The sequence below is a fragment of the Dendrobates tinctorius genome, unplaced genomic scaffold (assembly GCF_039654945.1).
Source record: "Dendrobates tinctorius isolate UK_male_01 unplaced genomic scaffold, ASM3965494v1 ptg000087l, whole genome shotgun sequence".
Lineage (NCBI taxonomy): Eukaryota > Metazoa > Chordata > Amphibia > Anura > Dendrobatidae > Dendrobates > Dendrobates tinctorius.
The window spans coordinates 1,156,049-1,182,116 of NW_027361755.1; the positions used below are offsets into that span (position 1 = coordinate 1,156,049).

The window sequence follows — 26,068 nt, forward strand, 5'->3', positions numbered from 1 at the left end:
ACCCCCAATTTCATTATTTGTGCCCAGGTCTCTATCTGCACTGTCTTCCCCTCCTATTAAAGGAATACCCTCCCCCCCCCGTCCCTAGTTTAAACACTCCTCCAACCTTCTAGCCATTTTCTCCCCCAGCACAGCTGCACCCTTCCCATTGAGGTGCAGCCCGTCCCTAGCGTAGAATCTGTAGCCAACTGAGAAGTCGGCCCAGTTCTGCAGGAACCCAAACCCCTCCTTCCTACACCAATTCCTGAGCCACTTATTATACAGCTCCATCAGCAGAAAAATAAGTTATCGCTTTCAGAATAAAACGATGCAAAAATAATTATTTTTTCTATAAAATAGTTTTTATTGTGTAAAAGCTCTAAAACAAAAAAAAAAACGTAAATGAGGTATCGCTGTAATAATACTGACCCGAAGAATAAAACTACCTTATCAATTTTACCACACTTTTAACGACATAGCCCACCCCCATAAAGAAATAAATCCTGAATTTCTGTTTTTTTGTTCATTTTGCGTCCCAAAAAGCGGAATAGAAAGCCATCAAAAAATGTCAAGCTGACATGAAAATGATACCAATAAAAATGTCAACTCATCCTACTAAAACAAGCCCACACATAACACTGTGGGCCAAAATATGGAAAACTTATAGCTCTCAAAATGCGAAAACAATTTTTGCAATAAAAAGCATCTTTTAGTGTGTGACAGCAGCCAAACATAAAAACCCAGTATAAATCTGGTGTCGCTGTAAGGAACGGTGTAAAAAATAAAACCAATTGTTCAAATGCTGTTGAGTTTTTCATTGTGCCTCCCAAAGATCGCAGAACGGCGCTAGCACAGGAATTTCCATGTAAATCTCTGAAATACAGTTAGGTCCATATATATATTTGGACATGTTTCCTTCACAGCAAAACCTTCCAAATGCAAGCACCACACCTCAAATCAACCCCAGGCCTTTTATCTGCTTAATTGAGAATGACATAACGAGGGATTGCCCACACCTGTCCATGAAATAGCCTTGGAGTCAATTGTCCAATTACTTTTGGTCCCTTTAAAAAAAGGGTGGCACATGTTAAGGAGCTGAAACTCCTAAACCCTTCATCCAATTTTAATGTGGATACCCTCAAAGCTTAATGTCTGAACTTCAACTGCATCTCAATTGTTTTGTTTAAAATTCATTGTGGTAATGTCTAGAACCAAAATTAGAAAAATGTTGTCTCTGTCCAAATATATATGGACCTAACTGTACATGGTTCAGATGGCCAAAATGACAGCACAATAAGCTGGAAAAAGGTGACATCATATATAAATATTCATGAAATGGAAGTAATAGAAATAACCGTTCCAGCTCATTGCAAACATACTGTAGGACACACTGCAAACATGTAAATATAAACCAAAAGAAAGAAACAGTGCAAAGAAGTCCAGAGTATATTGTGGTTAAAAAATCACAAATCTTTATTTAGGTTCCAGGTAAAGATGCAAATGAGGCTAAAAAGTGACACATGAAAGCACAGCAGGGTGATGGTGAACACGGCTCCTAAAAGGGTAGCATCATAAGTATGACAAACACCTGTTAATGTAAAAAAACATATGGTCACAGGAAACAAGCCACCAAGGGCTAATAATAAATGGATAGCCAGCGTGAAAATAAGTAAAAGGAAAAATTCCAGGCTAATCACCAAGATAGATAATATAATTATAAAGTACCCATGAAACCAACAGACCGAGGTCGCAGAGTGTGGTGTACAGTGCCTCCTCCATCCTGGTATGTGTTTGATTCAGTCTGTTGGTATATGTACAGTTGTACACACATATATTATACATATATATACACATGCATATGTATTATACATATATATTAAACATATAAACACACATATTATACATATATACATATACACACATATATTAAACGTGTGTTTATGTATATGTGTGTGTGTGTGTGTGTGTGTATATATATATATATATACGTTATACAAATACATATATATATATATATATATATTATGCATAAATTATACATGTATATATTCTATGTGTGTATATCTGTTCCTTTCTATCCTGTCAGTGTGATTTTACTGTACACCATACATGAATTGACGGCTTTTCAAAGGTCGCCAGTGTGTAAACATTGGACAGCACTCACATGATGTGAGTGCTGTGCAATTTTTTTTCTCTCGCACCCATTGACTTGCATTGGCAAGTCTCGTACGAGATACGCAGTAAATCACAGCATGCTGCAATTTTTTTTTAAGTTCGATTTCAGCTGAAAAAATGATCGCAGAGGAGATGTAACCCATTGTATACCATTGGTCCGTGTTCAATCCGATTTTTTTACACTCGTCAGTATTTCTCCCTCTCTCTCTCTCCCTCTCTCTTGCTCGCTCGCTCGCTCTCTCTCCCTCTCTCTCTCCCTCCCTCTCTCCCTCCCTCTCTCCCCCCTCTCTCCCCCCCTCTCTCTCCCCCCCCTCTCTCTCCCCCCCCTCTCTCTCCCCCCCCTCTCTCTCCCCCCCTCTCTCTCCCCCCCCTCTCTCTCCCCCCCTCTCTCTCTCTCCCCCCCCTGTCTCTCTCCCCCCTATGTTCTCCTGCTTGCGTCTTTGTATCTTTGCTATTTATATGAGAATTGTCTTTGTAATTGCTGAATACTATACGATGTAGAAACCTTTGCATGTAGTTATATTGTAAATCTGAGGTTTTGTCTGACTGACACACTTCAGATTATGTAATCTGTTACAGGATGTTGGTGGAGGATGGATAGAAGCAAAGAACACCCAAGGTGATTTGGGGCTTGTACCAACAGATTATGTTGTGGTAAGTGAAATTTACAATTTGTAAGTAATTACAAGTGATAATTTGCAAATATTTTAGAAACCAGTCCTTAAAGACAAATTTAGATTCTGCTGTGTTTGAGACCTCATTTATTCACCATGAATAATAGTCATAATGTATACACTACTGTGTAAAAAGGTTGAGTCACGTGTGGAAAGCATACGTGTCCCTAAGGGACCCGTCACACATAGCGACTCACCAGCGATCCCGACAGCGATATGATTTCATACTGACATGTTTTAATGCAATTGAGTGCAACCATTTTTCTCTTTTTGATATATAAGCTGTTTTTGGTATGCACCTATTCAGACTAGGATGTGCCGTCAGTTTTTCTGTCATTTGTATACTAGCTTTCTGACTAAGCACTCCGCCCTTAACCAAGCTGTGATTTTAATTATATTTAATTATATCCAATCATTTGGTTCCTATCCTCCTTTAAATTTAGGCTTTACCTAGTCATTAGCCAGAGGTTCACACTAGGCAGTTAGAATAGGGACCCATTCGATTTTGAGATTACCTTGACGTTGGTGAATGGGCTCACAATTTTTGGCCAAATTTGTGCTAAGTATCTCATTAGTAGCCATTATGCTATTCACACTACTTAGATTTCATAGTGACATGTTTTAATGCAACCATTTTTCTCTTAACGATATGAACTTGTCAGGATCGCTGGTGTGTCGCTACATGATCGCTGATCAGCTGCCAAACAGGCAGCTTCACCAGCGATCAGGATAGCGACATGCGGGTAACAAGCGACGCACGTCGCTTAGTTACCCGCAGTGTACATAAAGATACCAGCGCGCTGATGCAGGGAGCTGGTAACCAAGGTACAAATTGGGTTTCTAAGTGCCGCGCGGTGCTTAGAAACGTGATGTTTACCTTGGTTACAAGCTCCAGCTCGCTGATCGCTGGCCTCCCGCATGCCACACGCAGTGATGCGTGCTGGCCAGCGGGAGACCAGAGATCAAAAAAATGTCCAGGCCATTCGAGCACGATCAGCGATACCCGGCAGGGGGGCCGGTCGCTGATAAGTGTCACACACAGCGATCTCGCTGGTGAGATCGCTGTTGCCTCACAAAACTTGTGACTCAGCAGCGATCACGCTAGCAAGATCGCTGTGTGTGACGGGGGCTTAAGTCACTGCAGAGTTCCTGTTAGGCTAGTTTCACATTTGCGCTTTTGAGCGCAGCGACGGCCTGCGCACGGCCGCCGCTAAGCCCCGCCCCTGCCACGCCTCCGCGGTAGCTCCGCCTACCGGCGCATGACGCTGCATGGGTCCTGCGTCCCCTATCTTTATCACTGGGGGAACAGGCCGTGCGCAGTATGCGTTTGGCGGCGCATGCGTCCTTTTCACGGTGCGCCGACCGGCGCCAAACGCAACCTTCTGCAAAATGCAGAGTAGAAAAGGGTGGGTCACATTAGCTGATAAAAGGCGGCAGGCATCGGTTTCCTGGAATTCAATCCATTATCTATTACAGTCAGTGGGTGATTTGTCAATCAAATGTTCCATCCTATATAGAAGGTCTCTTTCAGAGAACCACTCCTCCAGAGTAGGTGGAGATATACTTTTCCAGTGACGAGGAGTGATATTCTTAGCAGCCTGTATAAGGTAGCTTATTCAAGATCTTTTGTATCTGGTGAAACTAGTTGGGATCACAAAAAGCAAAAGAGAACCAGGAGAGCCGGGTACAGAGAGACTAGTTATTTTTGAATAGTTTGAATTATCTGAGTCCAAAAACCTCCTATTTTGGGACAGCTCCACCAAATGTGTGTCATCGTCCCCTCCTCCACTCCACATCTCCAGCATCTATCTGATACTGCGAGAAATCACGTATAATCTTTATTTTTATATAGCGCTAACATATTCCGCAGCGCTTTACAATTTGCACCCACACTTATGAAGTAATACGGAAACCCATTACCATCTGGAGCTAATCTTAAAGGAGGTCTCTTGAGTTTTGGTTGCAATGGAGGTTTTGTGAGCAAATTGAAAACATTTAGCCCATTGCGAGTCCTTAAAAGATTTCCCCAATTTTTTTTTTCCCATTCAGCGCAATAGGGTGGTCTGACAGTTGTAGTTTGGGCTATTAGGTGATTATAGAGCAATTCGATAGTGCGAGGGTGGAGCCGATGAGAGGCACAGCTTTTCAAAATTTGTAAGGTCCCTATTCAGTTGTCTGTTTTTCTTAACCTAGGAATAGAAATGTTGTAATTGACTATAATCATAGTTGGCTTTTGAAGGGATAGAGCAGTCCCGAAATATCTCGTTGAGGGGTATTAAAGATGTGTTAGTACATGAGGAATATTGAAGCGTGTGATATTTATTTCTACCCAGAAATTCATTGGGAGATGGTCCTGGTAAGAAGGTGGGGTTGTCTGAGATTGGGTATAGATAATCTTATTGTCTCGAAATAGGGCTAGGATTGTTCCGTATGTGCTGTAGGATAGTTGAGAGGGTTTCAGGCTTGATAGATGTGGGTTCCAGGGGAGTGTAGTTAATACCTTTACATATAGTTTGCGCTACATGAATGAATGATGGATGTTGGGTTCCAGTAGAGTGTAGTTAATGCCTTTTGAAATATTGTTTGGGCTTTATGAACCCAAAGCTTCCCATGTTGATGATGAAAATAGAGTATTCTGGTATGGACTGCCGCCATGCAGTATTTCCTACAATCCGGAAGACCGAGGCCTCCCATCTGTTTAGGCCTGATTAACCCCTTTCTGCCATATGACGTACTATCCCGTCCATGTGCCCTGGGACTTAATTCCCAGGGACGGGATAGTACGTCATAGCGATCAGTGGCGCTCACGTGGTGGTCACGGTCCGTCCCCGACACGTTAACCCATTGTACACCGCGATCAAACGCGATCGCGGTGTACCTGGGGTTAAAGGGAAGCATCGGCAGGGAGGGGGCTCCCTCCGTGCTTCCCTGATCCCCCCACGGCAGCGCAATGTGCAGCGCTGCTGCGGGGGGCTCTTTCCCTACAGGCCCTCGGATCCAAGATGGCGACGGGGACCTTCGGGGGCCTGTCATAGAATCATAGAAACATAGAGTTGGAAGAGACCTCCTGGGCCATCTGGTCCAACCCCCTGCTCAGAGCAGGATTCGCTAAATCATCCCAGTCAGATGTCTGTCCAGCCTCTATTTGAAGACTTCCATTGAAGGAGAACTCAACCACTTCTCGTGGCAGCTTGTTCCACTCATTGATCACTCTAACTGTCAAAAAGTTTTTTCTAATATCTAATCTGTGTCTCCTCCCATTCAGTTTCATCCCATTGCTTCTAGTCTTTCCTTGTGCAAATGAGAATAAAGTTGATCCTTCTACAATGTGAATAGCTGTCTACAAATATCTAAAGGGCTGTAAGTCTCCTCTCAGTCTTCTCTTTTGCAAACTAAACAATCCCAAATCCTGCAACCTTTCCTCATAAGACAGGGTTTGCAGACCGGTCACCATTCTGGTCGCTCTTTTCTGAACTTGCTCCAGTTTGTTGATGTCTTTTTTAAAATGTGGTGCCCAAAACTGGACACACTATTCCAGATGAGGTCTGAACAAAGAGGAGTAGAGGGAAATAATGACTTCACGTGATCTAGACTGTATGCTTCTGTTAATACATCCTAGAATTGCATTTGCCTTTTTTGCTGCTGCATCACACTGTTGACTCATATTCAGTCTGTGATCTATTAGTATACCCAAGTCTTTTTCACATGTGCTGTTGCTTAGCCCTATTCCTCCCATTCTGTATATGCTTTTTACATTTTTATTGCCCAGATGTAGTACTTTGCATTTTTCCCTGTTAACCATTCTGTTAGTTGCTGCCCACTTTTCCAGTTTATTTATATCTTTTTGAATCCTCTCTCTCTCTTCTCTAGTATGAGCTATCCCTCCTAGCTTTGTGTCATCAGCAAATTTAATCAGTTTACCCTCAATTCCTTCATCCAAATCGTTGATAAAGATGTTGAACAATACAGGGCCCAGGACAGAGCCCTGTGGTACCCCACTTGAGACATTCTTCCAACTGGATGTGCAGCCATTTACGACCACTCTTTGGGTCCGATCACTAAGCCAGTTATGAATCCACCTAACAGTTGCCTTGTCCATTCCATACTTAGTCATTTTTTCAATAAGGATTGTATGAGATACTTTGTCAAATGCTTTGCTGAAGTCAAGATATACTATATCTACAGCATTTCCTTGATTCACCCAATCAGTGATTCCGTCATAGAAGGAAATTAAGTTAGTCTGACATGACTTATTAGTTACAAACCCATGCTGACTCTGTTTAATCACTTCATTCTTATCCAGGTACTGACATACATGTTGTTTAATAATTTGTTCAAAGATATTTCCTGGTATAGAAGTCAGACTCACCGGCCTATAGTTGCCTGGGTCCACCTTCTTCCCCTTTTTGAAGATAGGAACAACATTTGCTCTTCTCCAGTCTTCTGGGACTTCTCCTGTTCTCTAAGAATTTTCAAAGATTATGGAGAGGGGTTCAAAAATTTCTTCTGCTATCTCCTTCAGTACTCTGGGGTGTAATTCATCTGGACCTGGAGACTTAAATTCATTTAGGTTAGCTAAGTGTTTCCTCACTTTCTTTCTGTTTATAGATATCCTGGATTCTTCTATTTCCTTAATAGGACAGTGAAGAACAGTTGATGTTACATTTCCTTACTGAGAGAAAACAGATGCAAAATAGGAATTTAAAAGTTCGGCCTTCTCAACATCTTCTCTTACCATTTCATCATTTTCATTCTGTAAAGATCTTATAGCATCTTTGACTTTTCTTTTACTTTTGACATATCCCCAAAATCCTTTATTATTGCTTTTGACATCTCTTGCAAGCCTAAATTCATTGTCAGCTTCCAATTCTCTTTCTGAATCCCTTAAAATCTGCCTTTCTGAAATCTAACCTGAAATCCGCCTCTAGTTATCCAAAATTCTAAAATAGCATGGTCGCTACCTCCTAGGGTCCCAGCCACTTTTACCTCCTCAACCATTTCCTCCCTGTTTATAAGGATTAGATCCAAGTTAGCAGTTCCCCTTGTTTTCTCCCCTACCTTTTGGAAGATAAAGTTGTCAGCAAGAGAGGATAAGAATTTGCTTGACCTGTTAGTTTTGCCTGAGAGAGATTCCCAACAAATGTCTGGATAGTTGAAATCTCCCATGACAACTATGTCATATTTTTTGGAGAACTTGGCCATTTGATGCATAAAGAGTTCCTCCATATCTTCAGCTTGCACAGGCGGCCTGTAGTAAATGCCTACAATGGTGTCCTTTCCATTGTTCTGTCCTTGTATTCTTACCCAAAAAGTTTCCACAGAACTCCCAGTCTCTGAAGCTTCAATCTCTGTGCAGATATACGCGTTTCTAACATACAATGCGACACCTCCTCCTCGTTTATCAAGTCTGTTTCTTGCAAATAAGCTGTATCCTTCTAGTCTTGTATTCCAATCATGTGTATTGTCCCACCAAGTTTCAGTGATTCCAATGACATCATATTTCTTTTCATGTGTTAGTAGTTCCTATTCTCCTTGTTTGTTGCCCATGCTTTGTGCATTAGTATAGAAACATTTTAGTTTGTGATTTGGTTTCTCTTTCTCCAATATTTGTATTAATTAGATTATTTTGTCTTTGTTCTTCCTTTCCACTTCTAATAGCAGAGTTCTCAATAGCATTTGTCAGGTGTATGGCTTTTTCTGGTCTTTTGCTTCCCTTCCCATGTTGTTCTAGTTTAAAGCTCTCCTTACAAGTGTAGCAAGGCGACTTCCAAATACATGTTTTCCAGTCTTCGTAAGGTGCACCCCATCTCTAGCAAGTAGTCCATCGTAAAGGTAATTCACTCCGTGATCCATAAATCCAAATCGTTGCTGACGGCACCATCGACGTAGCCAGTTGTTCACCTGCAGAATCTTATTCCACCTCCTTGTTCCATGGCCATCCACTGGGAGGATGGAAGAGAAGACCACCTGCGCTCCCAGTTCTTTCATTTTCTTGCCTAAGTCTTCAAAGTCTCTGCAGATGGTTTCTAGGTCGTTTCTTGCGGTGTCATTTGTCCCCACATGTAGTAGCAGGAATGGGTAGTTATCTGTAGGTCTGAAGAGTCCTGATATCCTGTCAGACACATCTTTAATTTTTGCACCTGGAAGACAGCACATTTCTCTTGAAGCTATATCCGGTCTGCAGATAGCGGCCTCTGTTCCTCTCAACAGGGAATCCCCCATGACCACCACTCTCCGTTTCTTCTTCACAACATTTTTCTTTCTCCATCCAGGAGGACTCTGAAGGCGTACAAGGTTGCTGTTTGTGGGCAAAGTCTTATCCTGATGTATTTCTTCATCGTTTCCCTGCGTGAGAGCCTGGTACTGGTTCCTGAGCAGTATGGGTGCTGACTACCTCCTGATCCTCCTGGTTCTCTGGGTCACATGCTTCCATTCCTCTGTTTCTTCAGGTGCACTTCGAATTTCTTCTCTTTCTGTAACATGAAGAGATAATTCTGCTCTGTCTAAGAACTCTTCACCTTCCTTAATGATCTTCAACGTAGCTAAACTCTCCGAGATTTTGCAACTTTTCCTCCAACAGGGACACAAGCTTGCATTTGTGGCATGTGAAGTTTGGCTTTTCCACTGGTAAGTCTGTGAACATGTAGTAAGAAATGCAGCTCACCAAATGGCTCCTGGCCTCTTCCATATTGAGATTTCTTAAAAACGATGAAAGAGGAAACAAAATTCACGCGTCGATAGGCGCGCGGTTTTCCGATCTCCTCTTTTCAGCTGCAACGGCCAAAACCCAGTGATCGTTGAGCCTCGCGGAGACTCTTCACTTATCCCAGAAGGCACTGGGAATATGCAAATGATCTCCTCAAGACTCTTCCCCTGGTCACAGTGATCTGTGATGTGACAGATCATCGATCTGTCACAGAACAGTGATGTCCCACCTGGGACAATATAATAAAGTTAAAAAAAAAAAAAAAAAAGTGTAAAAATAATTAAAAAAAAATCGCTAAATAAATTAGTAAAAAAAAAAATATTCCCCAATAAATTCATTTTTTGAAAATAAAAAAAAAACAAAACAATAAAAGTACACACATTTGGTATCGCCCTATAAAACTGTCCCATTAGTTAACCCCTTTAGCGAACACCTTAAAAAATAAAAATAAAAAACGAAGCAAAAAATGATTTATCATACCGCCGAACAAAAAGTGCAATCAAAAAGACGCATATAAATATCCATGGTACCGCTGAAAACGTCAGCTAGTCCCGCAAAAAACGAGCCGCCATACAGCATCATCCGCAAAAAAATAGTTATAGCTCGCAGAATAAAGCGATGCAAAAATAATTTTTTATATAAAATAGTTTTCATTGCATAAAACCGACAAAACATAAAAAAAACCTAAATGAGGTATCACTGTAACCGTACTGACCCGAAGAATAAAACCGCTTTATCAATTTTACCGCACGCGGAACGGTGTAAATGCACCCCCCAAAAGAAATTCATGAAACGCTGGTTTTTGTTCATTCTGCGTCCCAAAAATCGGAATAAAAAGCGATCAAAAAATGTCACGTGCCCGAAAATGGTACCAATAAAAACGTTAACTCGTCCCGCAAAGAATAAGATCTCACATGACTCGGTGGGTCAAAATACGGAAAAATTATAGCTCTCAATATGTGGTGATGCAAAAACTATTTTTACAATAAAAAGCGTGTTTTAGCGTGACACAGCTGCCAAACATAAAAACCGCCATAAATAGTAAATCAAACCCCCCCGTTATCACCCCCTTAGTTAGGGAAAAATAATAAAACTAAAAGAAAATGTATTTATTTCCATTTTCCCATAAGGGTTAGGGCTAGGGCTGAGATTAGGGTTAGGGGTGTGTTGGGGTTAGGGTTGGCGTTAGAATTGGGGGTTTCCACTGTTTGGGCACATCAGGTCCTCTCCAAATGCAACATGGCGTCTGATCTCAATTCCAGCCAATTCTGCGTTGAAAAAGTAAAATGGTGCTCCTTCCCTTTCAAGCTCTGCCATGCACCCAAACAATGTTTTACCCCCACATATAGGGTATCAGCATACTCAGGACAAATTGCAAAACTACTTTTGGGGTCCAATTTCTCCTGTTACCCTCAGGAAAATAAAAAATTGGGGGCAAAAATATCATTTTTGTGGAAAAAAATGATTTTTTTTTATTTTCACGCCCAGGCGTTATAAACTTCTGTGAAGCACTTGGGGGTTCAAAGTGCTCACCACACATCTAAGTTCCATGGGGGGTCTAGTTTCCAAAATGGGGTCACTTGTGGGGAGTTTCAATAGTTTAGGTACATCAGGGGCTCTCCAAACGCACATGACACCCGCAGACCATTCCATCAAAGTCTGCATTCCAAAACGTCACTACTTCCCTTCCGAGCCCCGACATGTGTCCATACAGTAGTTTTCTCCCACATATGAGGTATCACCGTACTCAGGACAAATTGGACAACAACTTTTGGGGTCCAATTTCTCCTGTTACCCTTGGGAAAATAAAAAAAATTGGAGACTAATTGATCATGTTTGTGGAAAAAATACGATTTTTTTATTTTCATGCCCGGGCATTATAAACTTCTGTGAAGCCTTTGGGGGTTCAAAGTGCTCACCACACATCTAGATAAGTTCCTTAGGGGGTCTACTTTCCAAAATGGGGTTACTTGTGGGGGGTTTCCACTGTTTAGGTACATTAGGGGCTATCCAAAGGCTACATGACACCTACAGACCATTCTATCATAGTCTGGTTTCCAAAACGTCACTACTTCCCTTCCGAGCACCCAAAGTGTGCCCATACAGTAGTTTTCTCCCACATATGAGGTATCAGCGTACTCAGGACAAATTGAACAACAACTTTTGGGGTCCAATTTCTCCTTGTACCCTTGGGAAAATAAAAAAAATTGGTGACTAAAAGATCATGTTTGTGGAAAAAATACGATTTTTTTATTTTCACGCCCGGGCGTTATAAACTTTTGTGAAGCACTGGGGGGTTCAAAGTGCTCACCACACATCTAGATAAGTTCCTTGGGGGGTCTAGTTTCCAAAATGGTGTCATTTGTGGGGGAGTTTCTACTGTTTTGGTACATCAGGGGCTTTCCAAACGCGACATGGTGTCCAATCTCAATTCCAGCCAAAAACGCCAAATGGCGCTGCTTTCCTTCCGAGCTCTGCCATGCGCCCAAATAGTGATTTACACCCACATATGGGGTATCAGCGTACTCAGGACAAATTGCATAATAACTTTTAGGGTCCTGTTACCCTTGGTAAAATAAAAATTGGGGGTGAAAAGATCATTTTTGTGGAAAAAATATGATTTTTTAATTGTACGGCTGTACGTTATAAACTTCTGTGAAGCCCTTGTGGGTTCAAAGTTCTCACCACATATCTAGATAAGTTCCTTGGGGGGTCTAGTTTCCAAAATGGGGTCACTTGTGGTGGGTTTCCACTGTTTAGGTACATCAGGGGCTCTCCAAACGCGACATGGCGTCCGATCTGAATTCCAGCCAATTTTACATTGAAAAAGTTAAACGGCGCTCCTTCCCTTCTGAGGTCTGCCATACGCCGAAACAGTGGTTCCCCCCACATATCAGGTAGCGTACTCAGGACAAATTGCACAATAACTTTTGCAGTCCATTGTCTCCTGTTACCCTTGGTAAAATTAAAAAAAAAATTGAACGTGATGTATTTTTTTGTGAAAAAAAGTTAAATGTTAATTTTTTTAAAATATTCAAAAAATTCCTGTAACGCACCTAAAGGGTTAATAAACTTATTGAATGTGGTTTTGAGCACCTTAAGGGGTGCAGTTTAGAATGGTGTCACTTTTCAGTATTTTCTGTCATATAGACCCCTCAAAGTGGCTTCAAATGTGATGTGGTCCGTAAAAATAAAATGGTGTTGCAAAAATGAGAAATCGCTGGTCAATTTTTAACCCTTATAACTTCCTAACCAAAAAAAATTTTGGTTCCAAAATTGTGCTGATGTAAAGTAAACATGTGGAAAATGTTACTTATCAAGTTTTTTGTGTCGTATCTCTGTGATTTAAGGGCATAAAAATTCAAAGTTGGAAAATTGCAAAATTTTCAAAATTTTCGCCAAATTTCCGTTTTTTTTCTCAAATAAATGCAAGTTATATGAAAATTTTACCACTAACATGAAGTACAATATGTCACGAGAAAATAGTGTCAGAATCACCGGGATCCATGGAAGCGTTTCAGAGTTATTACCTCATAAACGGACAGTGGTCAGAATTGTAAAAATTGGCCCGGTTATGAACGTGCAAACCACCCTTGGGGCTTAAGGGGTTAAGATAGCACCATGAATATGTGGACGACCTTTCTGCCAAAGGAACTAGCAAAACCTACTACGTAGATGTTTCAAAAATGTAAAGGGATTCTGATTTGGGATAGTTTGAAAGAGGTTAAACAGTCTAGGTAGAAAATTTATTTTTAATATATTTACTCTGCCAAACCATGAGAAATCCTTTAGCAGTCCATGAATAGGTCCTTATGGATTTGCCCAAGTCAAGGTTTGTAGTTGAGCTCAAACAGGTGAGAGAGGTATACACATAAGTAGTGCTCTAAGTATTTTATACCCTGTGATGGCCAAGAAAAAGGAAAATTTTATTGGATGATAGCCTGTGTGGTAGTTGGCAAGGAGACGTTGAGAGCTTGATATTGGACCGAGTGCCAAAATGATCCACTTCTGCCGTGGTGGATGTAATTGACGTATGTGGGTTTGTAATGTATAGGAGCAAACAAATAAAGGAGCATTATGTAGCGCCATAGCCTGCAATTATGAAAGTTGAATTGCATTATTGTACTGGAAATATGAAAAATTGAGTGCTTAGCTCATAAATTGTCCATTTCATGTGTACCTGGAAGCCACGTTAAGGCGATTCTCACCTAACCTAATGCCAATCCTCTCTTAGACTAAAGTCTTCATCTGTATAAAAATCTAATGTGAATCCTCTCTTGAAATCTATATCTCTGTGGAGGGGTAGGGTCCTACTGTGATTAAAAATGCCTGAGGCTAAGGGGCGGGGTGCTCAGTCAGAAGGCTAATGAATACAAATTTGAAAAAACTGACCGTCACATCCAAACATAAACTAGGTTTGAACACGTGCTTACCTAGAGTCACCAACTCATATACAATAAAACATATAAAGCAGCACTCTGTAGCGCCATAGCATGCAAATATGAAAATTGAATTGCAATACTGTGCTAGAAATATGAAAAATTGAGAATGCTTAGTGCATAAATTGGCCAATTCATGTGAACCTGGAAGCCACGTTAAGGCGATTCTCATTTCCATGACTTTCCTAATGCCAATCCTCTCTTCTATATGAGTTGGCAACTCTAGGTAAGCACCTGTCCAGACCTAGGCATTCACAGGAAAACAGTCAGGACAGACCCCCTGCAGTTATGGCAACGCGTCAGTGCCCTGCGATTGCATCACAGGGGCGTCCGATGGGCACATGGAATGATGTGCCCCATCTATGTGCGAGCTGTAAATGTCACTGGCAGATATTGAAAGCCGCATTTAACAAGTAACAAGTTGAGTCACTGATGGAGCTCCGCTCTACGCACAGCTGTTAGAGGCAGATGATGGATGAATATCACAGCCATGATCTGCCAGGAATGATGCATCAAATTCAGGGATGCTGCATATAACTGTATGTCATATGTCTGTAAGGTGTTAAAGGGAATCTGTCAATAGGTTTTTGCCACCTAATCTGAGAACAATGTTATGGAATGTTATATGGAAACAAACGATAACATAGATTTTTATATTTTTAGAATTAATATAGAAGTATTATACATTTCAATTTGTAGCTTGTGTTTTCCTAATTATCTTTGTTCCATTTTTTTATTTGTGTTCAGTTAATGTTGGATCAAGCTTCTAGTAATTTGGCTGCAGATTTGGCTTTTTTGGATTCCATTTCTGAAAGTACTGCTCAGCATGCTTCAACCAATAATGGCGAACAGGTATGTTTTGTAGCAAAAACCGTATTATGACAAACGATCGTTAGATGATCATTTACAAGCATTACTATGCTGCAAGGGTTTCACCATATACCAGAGTACCTTATACTACTAACATTTGGTCCTTTCACCTTCTGTATTCATATTTTGCCATTTGATGTAGCCAGTAACCACTTTTCATTCTAGTCATTTTTTTGTCCCTGTATCTTGACACATGTAATACAAATGCTTCTCACTAAATTAGAATATCATCAAAAAGTTAATTTTTCAGTTTTTCAATACAAAAAGTGAATCTTCTATATTAGATAAACTAATTACAGAGAGGTCTATTTCAAGTGTTTATTTCTGTTAATGTTGATGATTGTCTTACAGCCTGTTAGTGTTCTAGGGAGGAACCCGAAAGTGGACTCTCTGGGTCGTGGCTCCAGAGCCCCCGAGGGCGAGCTGGCCTCGTGATGACCACCCCCTATACAACAAGCGTTAGGGGCAGACCCAAGGGAGATGGAACCACGACGGCCAGAGCCAAAGGGGTGACTTATGGTTATACAGTAAAGTTAAGGTGGAAGGCCGAAGTGTAGATATGGCGGGACTGACGATGAAAAAGAGAAAGGACAAAATGAGGAAGGTGAACAAAGGGCTGGAAGTTACGGCCTGTATGTCCTGTAAATGCACTCAATACTTGGTCGTGGCTCCTTTTGCATCAATTCCTGCATCAATGCAGCGTGGCGTGAAGATGATCAGCCTGTGGCACTGCTGAGGCGTTATGGAAACCCAGGTTGCTTTGATAGCAGCATTCAGCTCGTCTGCATTGTTTGGTTTGGTGTCTCTCATCTTCCTTTTGACAATACCCTATAGATTCTCTATGGGGTTAAGGTCAAGTGAGTTTGTTGGCCAATTAAGCACGCTGAAACTGTTGTTTTTAAACCAGGTATTGGTACTTTTGCAGTATGGACAGGTGCTAAGTCATGCTAGAGAGTGAAATTTCCTTCTCCAAAAACTTGTTGGTAGAGGGAAGCATGAAGTGCTCTAATATTTCCTGGCAGACGGCTGCGCTGACTTTGGTCTTGATAAAACAAACTGGGACCTACACCAGCAGATGACATGGCTTTCCAAACCATCACTCATTGTGGAAACTTCACACTAGACCTCAAAGATCTTGGATTGTGTGCCTCTCCACTCTTCCTCCAGACTCTGGGACCTTGATTTCCAAATGAAATGCAAAACTTAAGAGCCTTTTACTAATAGCGATATCTCTAAAGCGTCACCGTTTTTGTGACGCAACAGCAATATCGGTAGCGATATCGCTACATGTGACACTTACCTCCGACCGGCCCCCCGCTGGCTATCGTTGATCGCGCAAGATCGTCCTGGTCCATTTCTCGTCGTCGGCTTCCAGCTGGCGCCGACAAGTGACTCCATGGACATGGGAGGAAGTCGTCATCAGAGCTGCCGTCTGACAGTTAAGTAACGACCGCCGACCGCTGCTGCATTGCTGGTGAGATCTGCCTGTTTGGCAGCTCACTAGCGACCATTTAGTGATGCACCCGCGATCCTGACCGGGTCGTATTGTTGTCGGGATCGCTGGTGCATCGCTAAATGTAACGGGACCTTTACTTTCCTCTGAAAACAACATATTAGACAACTGAATAACAGTCCAGTTCTTTTTCGCCTTGGTCCACTCCTTGTGAATCTCCCTGAAATTTTTGAATGGCCCTTTCTTAGCAATCCCTTCAAGGCTGCTTTTATCCCGCTTGCTTGTGCACCTTTTTCTACCACAATTTTCTCTAGTCACCTTCCACGATAGTATAGGAGGTTGTCTCCACGCCCTAATGAGGGACAGGAAGCACAAAGAGGTTAAAAGCCCCTCCCACCTCCTATTCACCAGTGTCTTTCCTGTCCTCCATGGGGCATGGAGAGGTTATTGGGTATGCTGCATGGCCGGCGCTGTAGTATACCTTTATTATGTAGGTGGGCAGTGGTGTTCATGGGCTCTGCCTTCTTCCTCCTTTCTGCTCCCGTCTCCCCGCTTGCGATGGATTCCAGGACCTTTCTTCCCACCTACGCCCCCGCTGGGGGTAAAGCGGGCCAGTGATCCCCATAGCTGGAGGCCTCCCGGAGCTCTCGGCTTTCCTACCCCTGCACGCGCTGTTCAGAGGACCCGGAAGTGACGTCATCAAAGGGCGCGTGTCACGTGTCTTGCGTTCCAAGGTGGAACGCATGTACTTCCGGTTTCCGCCTTCTGCGGGCTCCGGACCTCCAAACGTCGTGCAGAGCACGCTGAAGCTTACGGAAGCCTGCTCAAGACACGGTGGGAAGAGGGGAAAAGATCATTAGCGCTGAGGGCAGGGTTTATTTCTATATAAACCTGCCAGAAGACACCTCTAGGTAATGCTTATCCCTGCAAGTATGGATGCTGTATCTGCTTCCTGCCCTGCATCTGCAGAGCCCAGCGCTGCCCCAGTAAGTCTGTGGAAGGGGGGGTCCTAGTCCGGGTCTTATGTCAAGGATAGTGGGTTCCCTCTTTTAGTTATACTTCTCTCACTTCTCTTCCTTGGGACACAAGTCTGCCCTCAAAAACCTGATTCAAAATGTCCTTAAATGTGCCCTCTGCATTTAGAAGCTTGAATCCCGGTGAGAAAAGAAGTTATTGCAGGAGTGTACGGACAAGGTGGTTTGGGCTGAACATCTCTCACTCCTGAATGAAATTCGTGCCCTGGTAAAGCAGGATGCACAATCCTCCTTAGCTGCCTTAACACCTCCCCCTCCTTCTCTGAGACCTTCATCTAATAAGAGGAAACTGCTTATTGAGGACTCTGACTCAGATTCCGAGGACTCTAAAAGCTCAGCCTCAGGGAAATGGGAAGAATCATCCCAAAGTATATCTGAAGCTAGAAAATATTTTTTCTTCATAGAATATATGGAGGAATTAATCAGGGCAGTCCGTAACACCATGGGCTTGGAGGAGGAACAGATCCCTCAAACAGTTCAGGATGAAATGTTTGGAGGGTTGAAGGCAGAGAGGCAGATAGAGTTCCCGGTCCATGAGAACATCATGAACATGATCACTTAGGAATGGGAGTTTCTGGAAAAGCGGCTGGGCATCCCTTCGGAGCTTAAGCATAGGTTCCCTCTAGAGGGTGAATCGGTTAGCTGGGACGTCCCTAAGGTAGACATACAGGTGGCAAGGGTAGCTAAGAAGACTGCACTTCCCTTCGAGGACTTTTCTCAACTTAAGGACCCTATGGACAGGAAGATGGAAAGCCTCCTGAAAAAATCCTGGGAGATATCTCAACTTCCTCACTTCGGACAAATATAGCTTCCACCTGTGTTCTGCCTGCATACACGTTGACACGGTGTGCAATCTGGCATACAGCATAAACCACTTTCTGTCTTCCAAATAAGCTGACCGTTCTCTGTAGTCTAACTTGTTTATTGGTGAATAGGTACAGAACATGCATTAAAACTATAAGAATACAAACAACATAGGTAAGTATTGGGAAAATAATCACACAGCTAATACTTACAATTAACAGGAAAGTACACAGTATGATGTAAACGTTAACATGGAAATACACAGATCTCTAATCACATCTCCTATGCAGTGGCTGCTATACAGTTAATCACATCTCTGTACAATACTTATTGCAAGAACAGAGCTACAGCATACAGTCTTGATCACGTGAAGTCATTATTGCCCTCAACTCCTCTTTGGTCAGACCTCATCTGAAATACTGTGTCCAGTTTTGGGCGCCACATTTTAAAAAAGACATCAACAAACTGGAGCAAGTTCAGAAAAGAGCGACCAGAATGGTGACCGGTCTGCAAACCCTGTCTTATGAGGAAAGGTTGCAGGATTTGGGAATGTTTAGCTTGCAAAAGAGAAGACTGAGAGGAAACTTAATAGCTGTCTACAAATATCTCAAGGGCTGTCACATTGCAGAAGGATCATCTTTATTCTCATTTGCACAAGGAAAGACTAGAAGCAATGGGATGAAACTGAATGGGAGGAAATATTAGAAAAAACTTTTTGACAGAGTGATCAGTGATTGGAACAGGCTGCCACGAGAGGTGGTGAGTTATCCTTCAATGGAAGTCTGCAAAGAGAGGCTGGACAGACATCTGTCTGGGATGATTTAGCGAATCCTGCTTTGAGCAGGGGGTTGGACTAGATGGCCCTAGAGGTTCCTTCCAACTCTACGATTCTATGATTCTTTATTAATCTTACCAGATATGCTTTACCGGGATAGCAAATTCAAGTTGGAGTAGTTACAGGAGGACAAATAAACACGTGCGTAAACAAAAGAAAATGGAGTCGTCTTCTTCCCAGTATAACTGCTTCAATCCCACAATGCAACACTCTGCTGATAAAGACACAGGCTATAAATTCAGCCACCACTAGATGGTGCTATAACAACTAACCAGCACATAAATACAAACATATTGCCCTATATTCAGAGGGCAGAACAACCTTTGTTGCTAGATCCCTCTTTCAGTGGATGGATCAGTTGGAGAGTCATTTAAAAATGCAACTGGACTTTTGGCATACGCCTTGACTGAGTCGGTTCGCATTGCTGCTAGATCCATGGTCCAGTCCAACTCTGTCAGGGGGGCCCTGTGGCTTAAAATGTCGAGTAGGGATGTTACATCAGAGATTAAACTTTGCTCCATCCATTTTAAAGGTATGAATGTCTTCAGACTAGCCCTCAATGATATGTTTTTTCGTCCCTCTCTGCCTTAAACCCCTCAAGCTAGGGGTAAAGGGAAGACTAGGAGGTAGAGCTGCGCTAAAGGGAAAGGCAAGAACATTCTTGTCCCCCAGCAGCAGCACCAGGACAAAGAAACAACTCCGACGCCGTGGGGGGAGGCTTTCTAAGCTCTTTCATCGGTGGCTGGCGGTTTCCAATTGCCAGTGGGTCCTCAATATTATCAAGGAGTGCCTCCTTATAGAGCTCGAATCCTCCCCTCTTCGGGGTCTAAGAATCACCTCCCTACCATCCCGAGGAGCACAAGACCTTCTGATATCGGGTCTTCAGGATCTGCTGAGAGCAAACGTAATCTCCCCAGTGCCAGCGGAAGAATGGGGAAGGGGTCACTACTCTCGCCTCTTTATCGTGAAAAAAACTTCAAAGGATGTGCGTATCATTATAAATCTGGAATTAAACCCACGGGGGCACCACTGACATTAATGGGGATCCAACCAGACCTATACAAAATTGATGATTAAAGAGAGAGAAAAGGAATAGGCCACACAATGGGGATCACCTAACAAAAGATTTAGCAAAAATTGTAACAATCTTTATTTAGACACAAACAACTAAACACCCAATTGTTAAAAACATTAAAAGTTAGTCACACATGTGACTTGAACATCTAGGTTCACAATAGAACCAAACCCTCATAACTTCACCTCCACAGAAAAACATCTCAATAACAGACCAAATATGTATGTAGATAGCATACCACAGTATAAAAGGCTTTACACGTAAACTGGCTCACATTCATAAATAAATGCACACACCAAAAATACAAATATTGGCAATTGATAGCAGAAAAATAAAACAATATTAAAGCCACATATGCTATATACACAGGAAGAGATGGTATAAACCATATATCAGCCAATTATAATAAATATATATGATCTAATTTACCTGTGAGAAATTGCGCAAATAGCCCACAAACAGTATCTGGCCTATATAACACGCTAATGCAATGTTATTGATCAGGATAGGATACACGGCTCAGCAGTCAGTATCACACAGGATAGGATTAGATGTACAGTTTTTATGTGCAATATAATCATTATAATTTGTTATAACTAACCACAGTTGGTTACTATGCCCAGGCAACGCCAGGCTCTTCAGCTAGTTTTTAATATAAATGCATTAAATATAAAGAAATTTTAAGATTCTCTCACATGGCATCTACTTCATGAGCCAAATCCACTAGTAGTCTACATTAACATAAGTGAATTCAAGCACAGTGTACCTCACCATCCCCTAGAGGGATCCCCTTACAGAACCTCATGGTCACAATCTATTCATAGTCTGCACCAGTGTTTCCCAAACTCCATCATGGCCAGGGGCGAATTAAGAGTAGTCAGGGCCCCAGGCAGTTTAGAAGGTATGGTTCCTCTCCCAGTACTCTGTTTCACGTCACATGATTTCCTTTATAGGTCATGTGATCAGTCATGTGATTGACACACAGGTGCTCTGGTGTACATCTACAGATGCAAAATGACAGAGAGGTGCACTGCTCAATTTTTTTTCCCTTCTGTGCAGCACTATACATAACAAAGTGCTCTACATAATAGAGCAGGAGTGTGGGAGAGACACTCCTGTAAGGGAGGCCCAAACCAATAAGCTGAAATTAGTTCTGCGCAATATTAATATTAACATATTAATTATAACTTTATATTAGTTGTATCACTTAATATTGAGATTAATTAAGCAAGCTGGCATTCCACTCACAGGCCCCTATATGCACTATGAGCACTCACATAGCCCCCAATATTCAGTATGAGCTCTCACATAGCCTCCCTATATACTGTACAGTATGAGCCCCCACATGGTCCCCAATATATAGTGTGAACCCCCCACATTGCCTCCGAAATACCATGTGAGCTGTCACATAGCCTCTCATAACCTATACACAGTATATGTCCCCACATAGTTCCCGGAATACGGTATGTGCCCCACATAACCCCCTATACACAGTATGAACCTTCACATAGCCACTCTATATACAATGAGTCCCCACACAGCTCTTCCATATACGCAGCCTGAAATAGCAGGTTTTTTTTTTGTTTTTTTTTGAGGGTTTGCATCAATTTTTGTAAAGAACATGCCTACAACTGTGGACATTAGGTTTTCTTTTTATTGTCATGCATACAACAAATAGGACAAACTAGCTGAAAATGTCTGTGTGCATAACTATTCAGTAAAGTTAAAAATTTTGTAGAGCCATCTTTTGCAGCAATTACAGCTACACCCACTGCCATTGGGATTTTTGCCCATTCCTCAAGGCAAAACTGCTTTAGCTCATTCAAGTTAGATGGTTTCCTCTGGAGAACAGCAATATTGAATTCTGACCACAGATTCTCAATTGGATTAAGGTGTGGGCTTTGACTAGGCCACTCCATAACATTTACACATTTCCCCTTAAACCACTTGAGTGTTGCTTTAGCAATATGGTTTGGGTCATTGTCTTCTTGGAAGGTGAACCTCTGTCCCAGTCTCAAATCATTGACAGACTGAAACAGGTGTTGCTCAAGAATATCTCTCTATTTAGCTCGATCAATTTTCCCCTTGACTCAGACCATTTTCCTTGACCCTGCTGCTGAAAAACCTCCCACAGCATGATCCTGCCACCACCATACTGTGGGTATGTTGTTCTTGGTGTGATGAGCTGTGTTGGTTTGTCGCCAGAAATGGCGTTTACCTTGGTGTCCAAAAGGTTCAATTTTGGTGTCATCTGACCTTAGCACCTTCCACCATACATTTGGGAAGTCTCCCACATGTCTTTTGGCAAACTCAGAATGAGCCTTACAATGTAATGGTGGGATCATCAGATATTGAGAAGTACAAGTCAGAGTTAGGTTATGAAAAATATCCCAACAACTTTGTCCCAGTCTTGTTTGTTGATCTCTTTGGTCTTCATGGTGTTTGGTTAGTGGTGCCTTTTTATGTAATGGTATTGCAGCCTCTGGCCTTTCGGGAAAGGTATGTATAAACTGACAGACCATTTGATACTTTCTCTTAAGGTACTGTCACACTTAGCGATGTACCAGCGATCCCGACCAGAGATATGACGCGGTCAGGATCGCTGTTACTTCGCTAAGTGGTCGCTAGTGAGCTGCCACACAGGCAGATCTCACCAGCGACATAGCAGCGGTCGGGGGTCGCTACTTACCTGTCAGACGAGGCGATCCTGACGTCCATGCATCGCTCGTCGTCACAGCAGGAAGCCTCAGCAGGAAGCTGACGACGAGAAACAGTCCAGGACGTTCTCGCGCGATCAGCGATAGCCAGCGGGGGAGCGGTCGGAGGTAAGTATCAGACATAGCGATATCGCTATAACGTCACAAAAACCAGTGACGTTATAGCGATATTGCTAGCGATATCGCTTATTGTGACAGGCCCTTTAGAATCTGCTCCAAAGACATTGAGGACACCAGGTCTTGGATATTGGGACTATAAAACTTTCACACCACTAATCTAATCCAATTAAGGAGTCATTCTCATTGATATGATCTTTACATACAGTGCCTTGTGAGAGTATTCGGCCCCCTGGAACTTTTCAGCCTTTTCCCACATATCATGCTTCAAACATAAAGATACCAAATGTCATTTTTTTTTTTTGAAGAATCAACAAGTGGGGCACAATTGTGAAGTTGAACGAAATGTATTGGTTATTTTATATTTTTTTTGGAAATACAAAAACTGAAAAGTGGGGCGTGCAATATTATTCGGCCCCTTTACTTTCAGTGCAGCAAACTCACTCCAGAAGTTCATTGTGGATCTCTGAATGATCTAATGTTGTTCTAAATGACTAAGGATGATAAATATAATCCACCTGTGTGTAATCAAGTCTCTGTATAAATGCACCTGCTCTGTGATAGTCTCAGGGTTCTGTTGCACAGAGAGCATCATGAAGACCAAGGAACACACAACAGGCAGGTCCGTGATACTGTTCTAGAGAAGTTTAAAGCCGGATTTGGGCACAAAATGATTTCCAAAACTTTAAACATCCCAAGGAGCACTATGCAAGCGATCATATTGAAATTGAAGGAGTATCATACCACTGCAAATCTACCAAGCCCCTGCCGTCCCTCTAAACTTTCATCCCAGATAAGGAGAAGACTGATCAGAGATGCAGCCAAGAGGCCCATGATCACTCTGTATGAACTGCAGAGATCTACAGCTGAGGTGGGACAGTCTGTCCATAGGACAACAATCAGTCGTACACTGCACAAATCAGGCCTTTATGGAAGAGTGGCAAGAAGAAAGGCATTTCTCAAAGATATTCATAAAAAGTGTCATTTAAAGTTTGCAACAAGCCACCTGAGAGACACACCAAACATGTGGAAGAAGGTGCTCTTGTCAGATGAAACCAAAATCGAACTTTTTGGCAACAATGCCAAACGATATGTTTGGCGTAAAGTCAACACAGCTCATCACCCTGAACACACCATCCCCACTGTCAAACATGGTGGTGGCATCATCATGGATTGGGCCTGCTTTTCTTCAGCAGGGACAGGGAAAATGGTTAAAATTGATGGGAAGATGGATGGAGCCAAATACAGGACCATTCTTGAAGAAAACCTGTTGGAGTCTGCAAAAGACCTGAGACTGGGACCGAGATTTGTCTTCCATGAAGACAGTGATCCCAAACATAAAGCAACATCTACAATGTAATGGTTCACAAATAAACATATCCAGGTGTAAGAATGGCCAAGTCAAAGTCCAGACCTGAATCCAATCGAGAATCTGTGGAAAGAGCTGAAAACTGCTGTTCACAAACGATCTCCATCCAACCTCACTGAGCTAGAGCTGTTTGCCAAGGAAGAATGGGAAAGAATTTCAGTCTCTCGATGTACAAAACTGATCGAGACATACCCCAAGCGACTTGCAGCTGTAATCACCGCAAAAGGTGGCGCAATAAAGTATTAAGTTAAAGGGGCCGAATAATATTGCAGGCCCCACTTTTCAGTTTTTGTATTTCCACAAAAATTTAAAATAACCAATAAATTTCACTGAACTTCACAATTGTGTTCCAATTTCAATTGTTGATTCTTCACCAAAAAATTTACATTTGGTATCTTTATATTTGAAGCATGATATGTGGGAAAAGGTTGAAAAGTTCCAGGGGGCCAAATACTTTTGCAAGGCACTGTGTATATTAAACCAATACACATCCACACCCACATACAAGCCATGACTCCACCCTTGTTCCGGAAACCTTTGTAGGAGAGTGTCCAATCATCTTCTCGTAACATGAGAAATTATGATTATATTGTTCATCATCTTCCCCTTGATGGCGTCCTTGGATTTAGGATTAAGTCCTGGTGTCAAAATGCCTTCAGTTTAGGCCAGAGACTAAATGTCCATCTGAAGAACAATGGATTGTAATTCACCTCCACATAGAATGTGTGTCCATGATAAGATGTTCAATTTGGGAGTAATAGTTAATACTCCCAACACCACAGTGGTTATGTATCCTCCAAGAGGTTGGAGACACAATGTCCATCTGCAAAGTAGATTCTCTTTACTCTATTGAAATAACAAAGGACTTTTCAACCTCGGACATAATTGCCTTCCTGTGTAATCACATTTTATGGTCAGTCTCTTTGATGTACGTTTAGCTGTTATGTAGAGCATGAGGAATGTTCATTGCCCTTATGATATATAAACTGTCCATGTTGGCTCCAACAATACCACGTCTTTTTTTTTTTTTTTTTGCATATATTTGTTTCTTCAGAGACTTGATATTCCATGCCTGAAGAAGGGACCTAAGCAGTCTTGAAAGCTTGCTTTTTGACATCATTTATTTTCTTTTGTTAGCTATTAAAAGGTATCATAACTACAGGATTCTTGTTTTTCCCACTGAGAGCATTCTTTTTTCAACACTGTACCAAACGCTTTTCCTTTTAACACTTCGATTGCACACAAATGGACTTCAATAAGCATGTTACTTATGAATGTATTTGCTTGCGCCAGAGGGGCTTCATTGCAAAAGGCGTGAATACATATGCACATTACAATTTTTAGTTGTTTGACCCCATAAATTTATTTTATGCCTATATTTTTCACACTTAATCAACTTGGACTATTTTAGTGCTGATGCATCACAAATCTATCGGAATACAAAAATATTTAAAGTGAACTTATCAGCAGATTTTGTTAAGTAAACTACAGACAGTGTCGGGTTGGCACTGTTGTTTAATCTGTATTTGTAGTTTTCAGTTAATGAGATTCTCGTGCTTTGGGATGGCCTGTGGGTGGGGTTTTATGTGTTTCTTTGCTTATATATTCATATGTATTGGCTTATGACAGGTAAGTGATCCTTCATTGACCTCCCTTCTATTTTACATACTGCATAACATATTGTGTGGTTACAAAAAAAATTAACATTCATCAAAATGGCGCCAGTCATACCTGCACAGTAACATCTATTGTGTTCTGATAGATGCTACTGTGCATATGCTGCCGCCATTCTGCTGGAGAAAAAAATGTGGATCCATCAAA

At 41.9% G+C, this 26,068-nt stretch overlaps 1 protein-coding gene across 4 annotated transcripts in view; it reads left to right on the forward strand.

Annotated features, from left to right (window-relative positions):
* Nucleotides 1-26,068, forward strand: part of SNX9 (sorting nexin 9) — a 555,224-nt gene that overhangs the window by 218,104 nt on the left and 311,052 nt on the right. For 3 of the 4 annotated variants that reach the window (XM_073585704.1, XM_073585702.1, XM_073585705.1), the window contains 2 exons: nt 2,734-2,808; nt 14,721-14,825. In XM_073585704.1, the coding sequence (XP_073441805.1) occupies nt 2,734-2,808; nt 14,721-14,825 (180 nt within the window). The remainder of the gene's footprint in view (nt 1-2,733; nt 2,809-14,720; nt 14,826-26,068) is intronic. The other variant, XM_073585703.1, reaches the window with a different exon arrangement.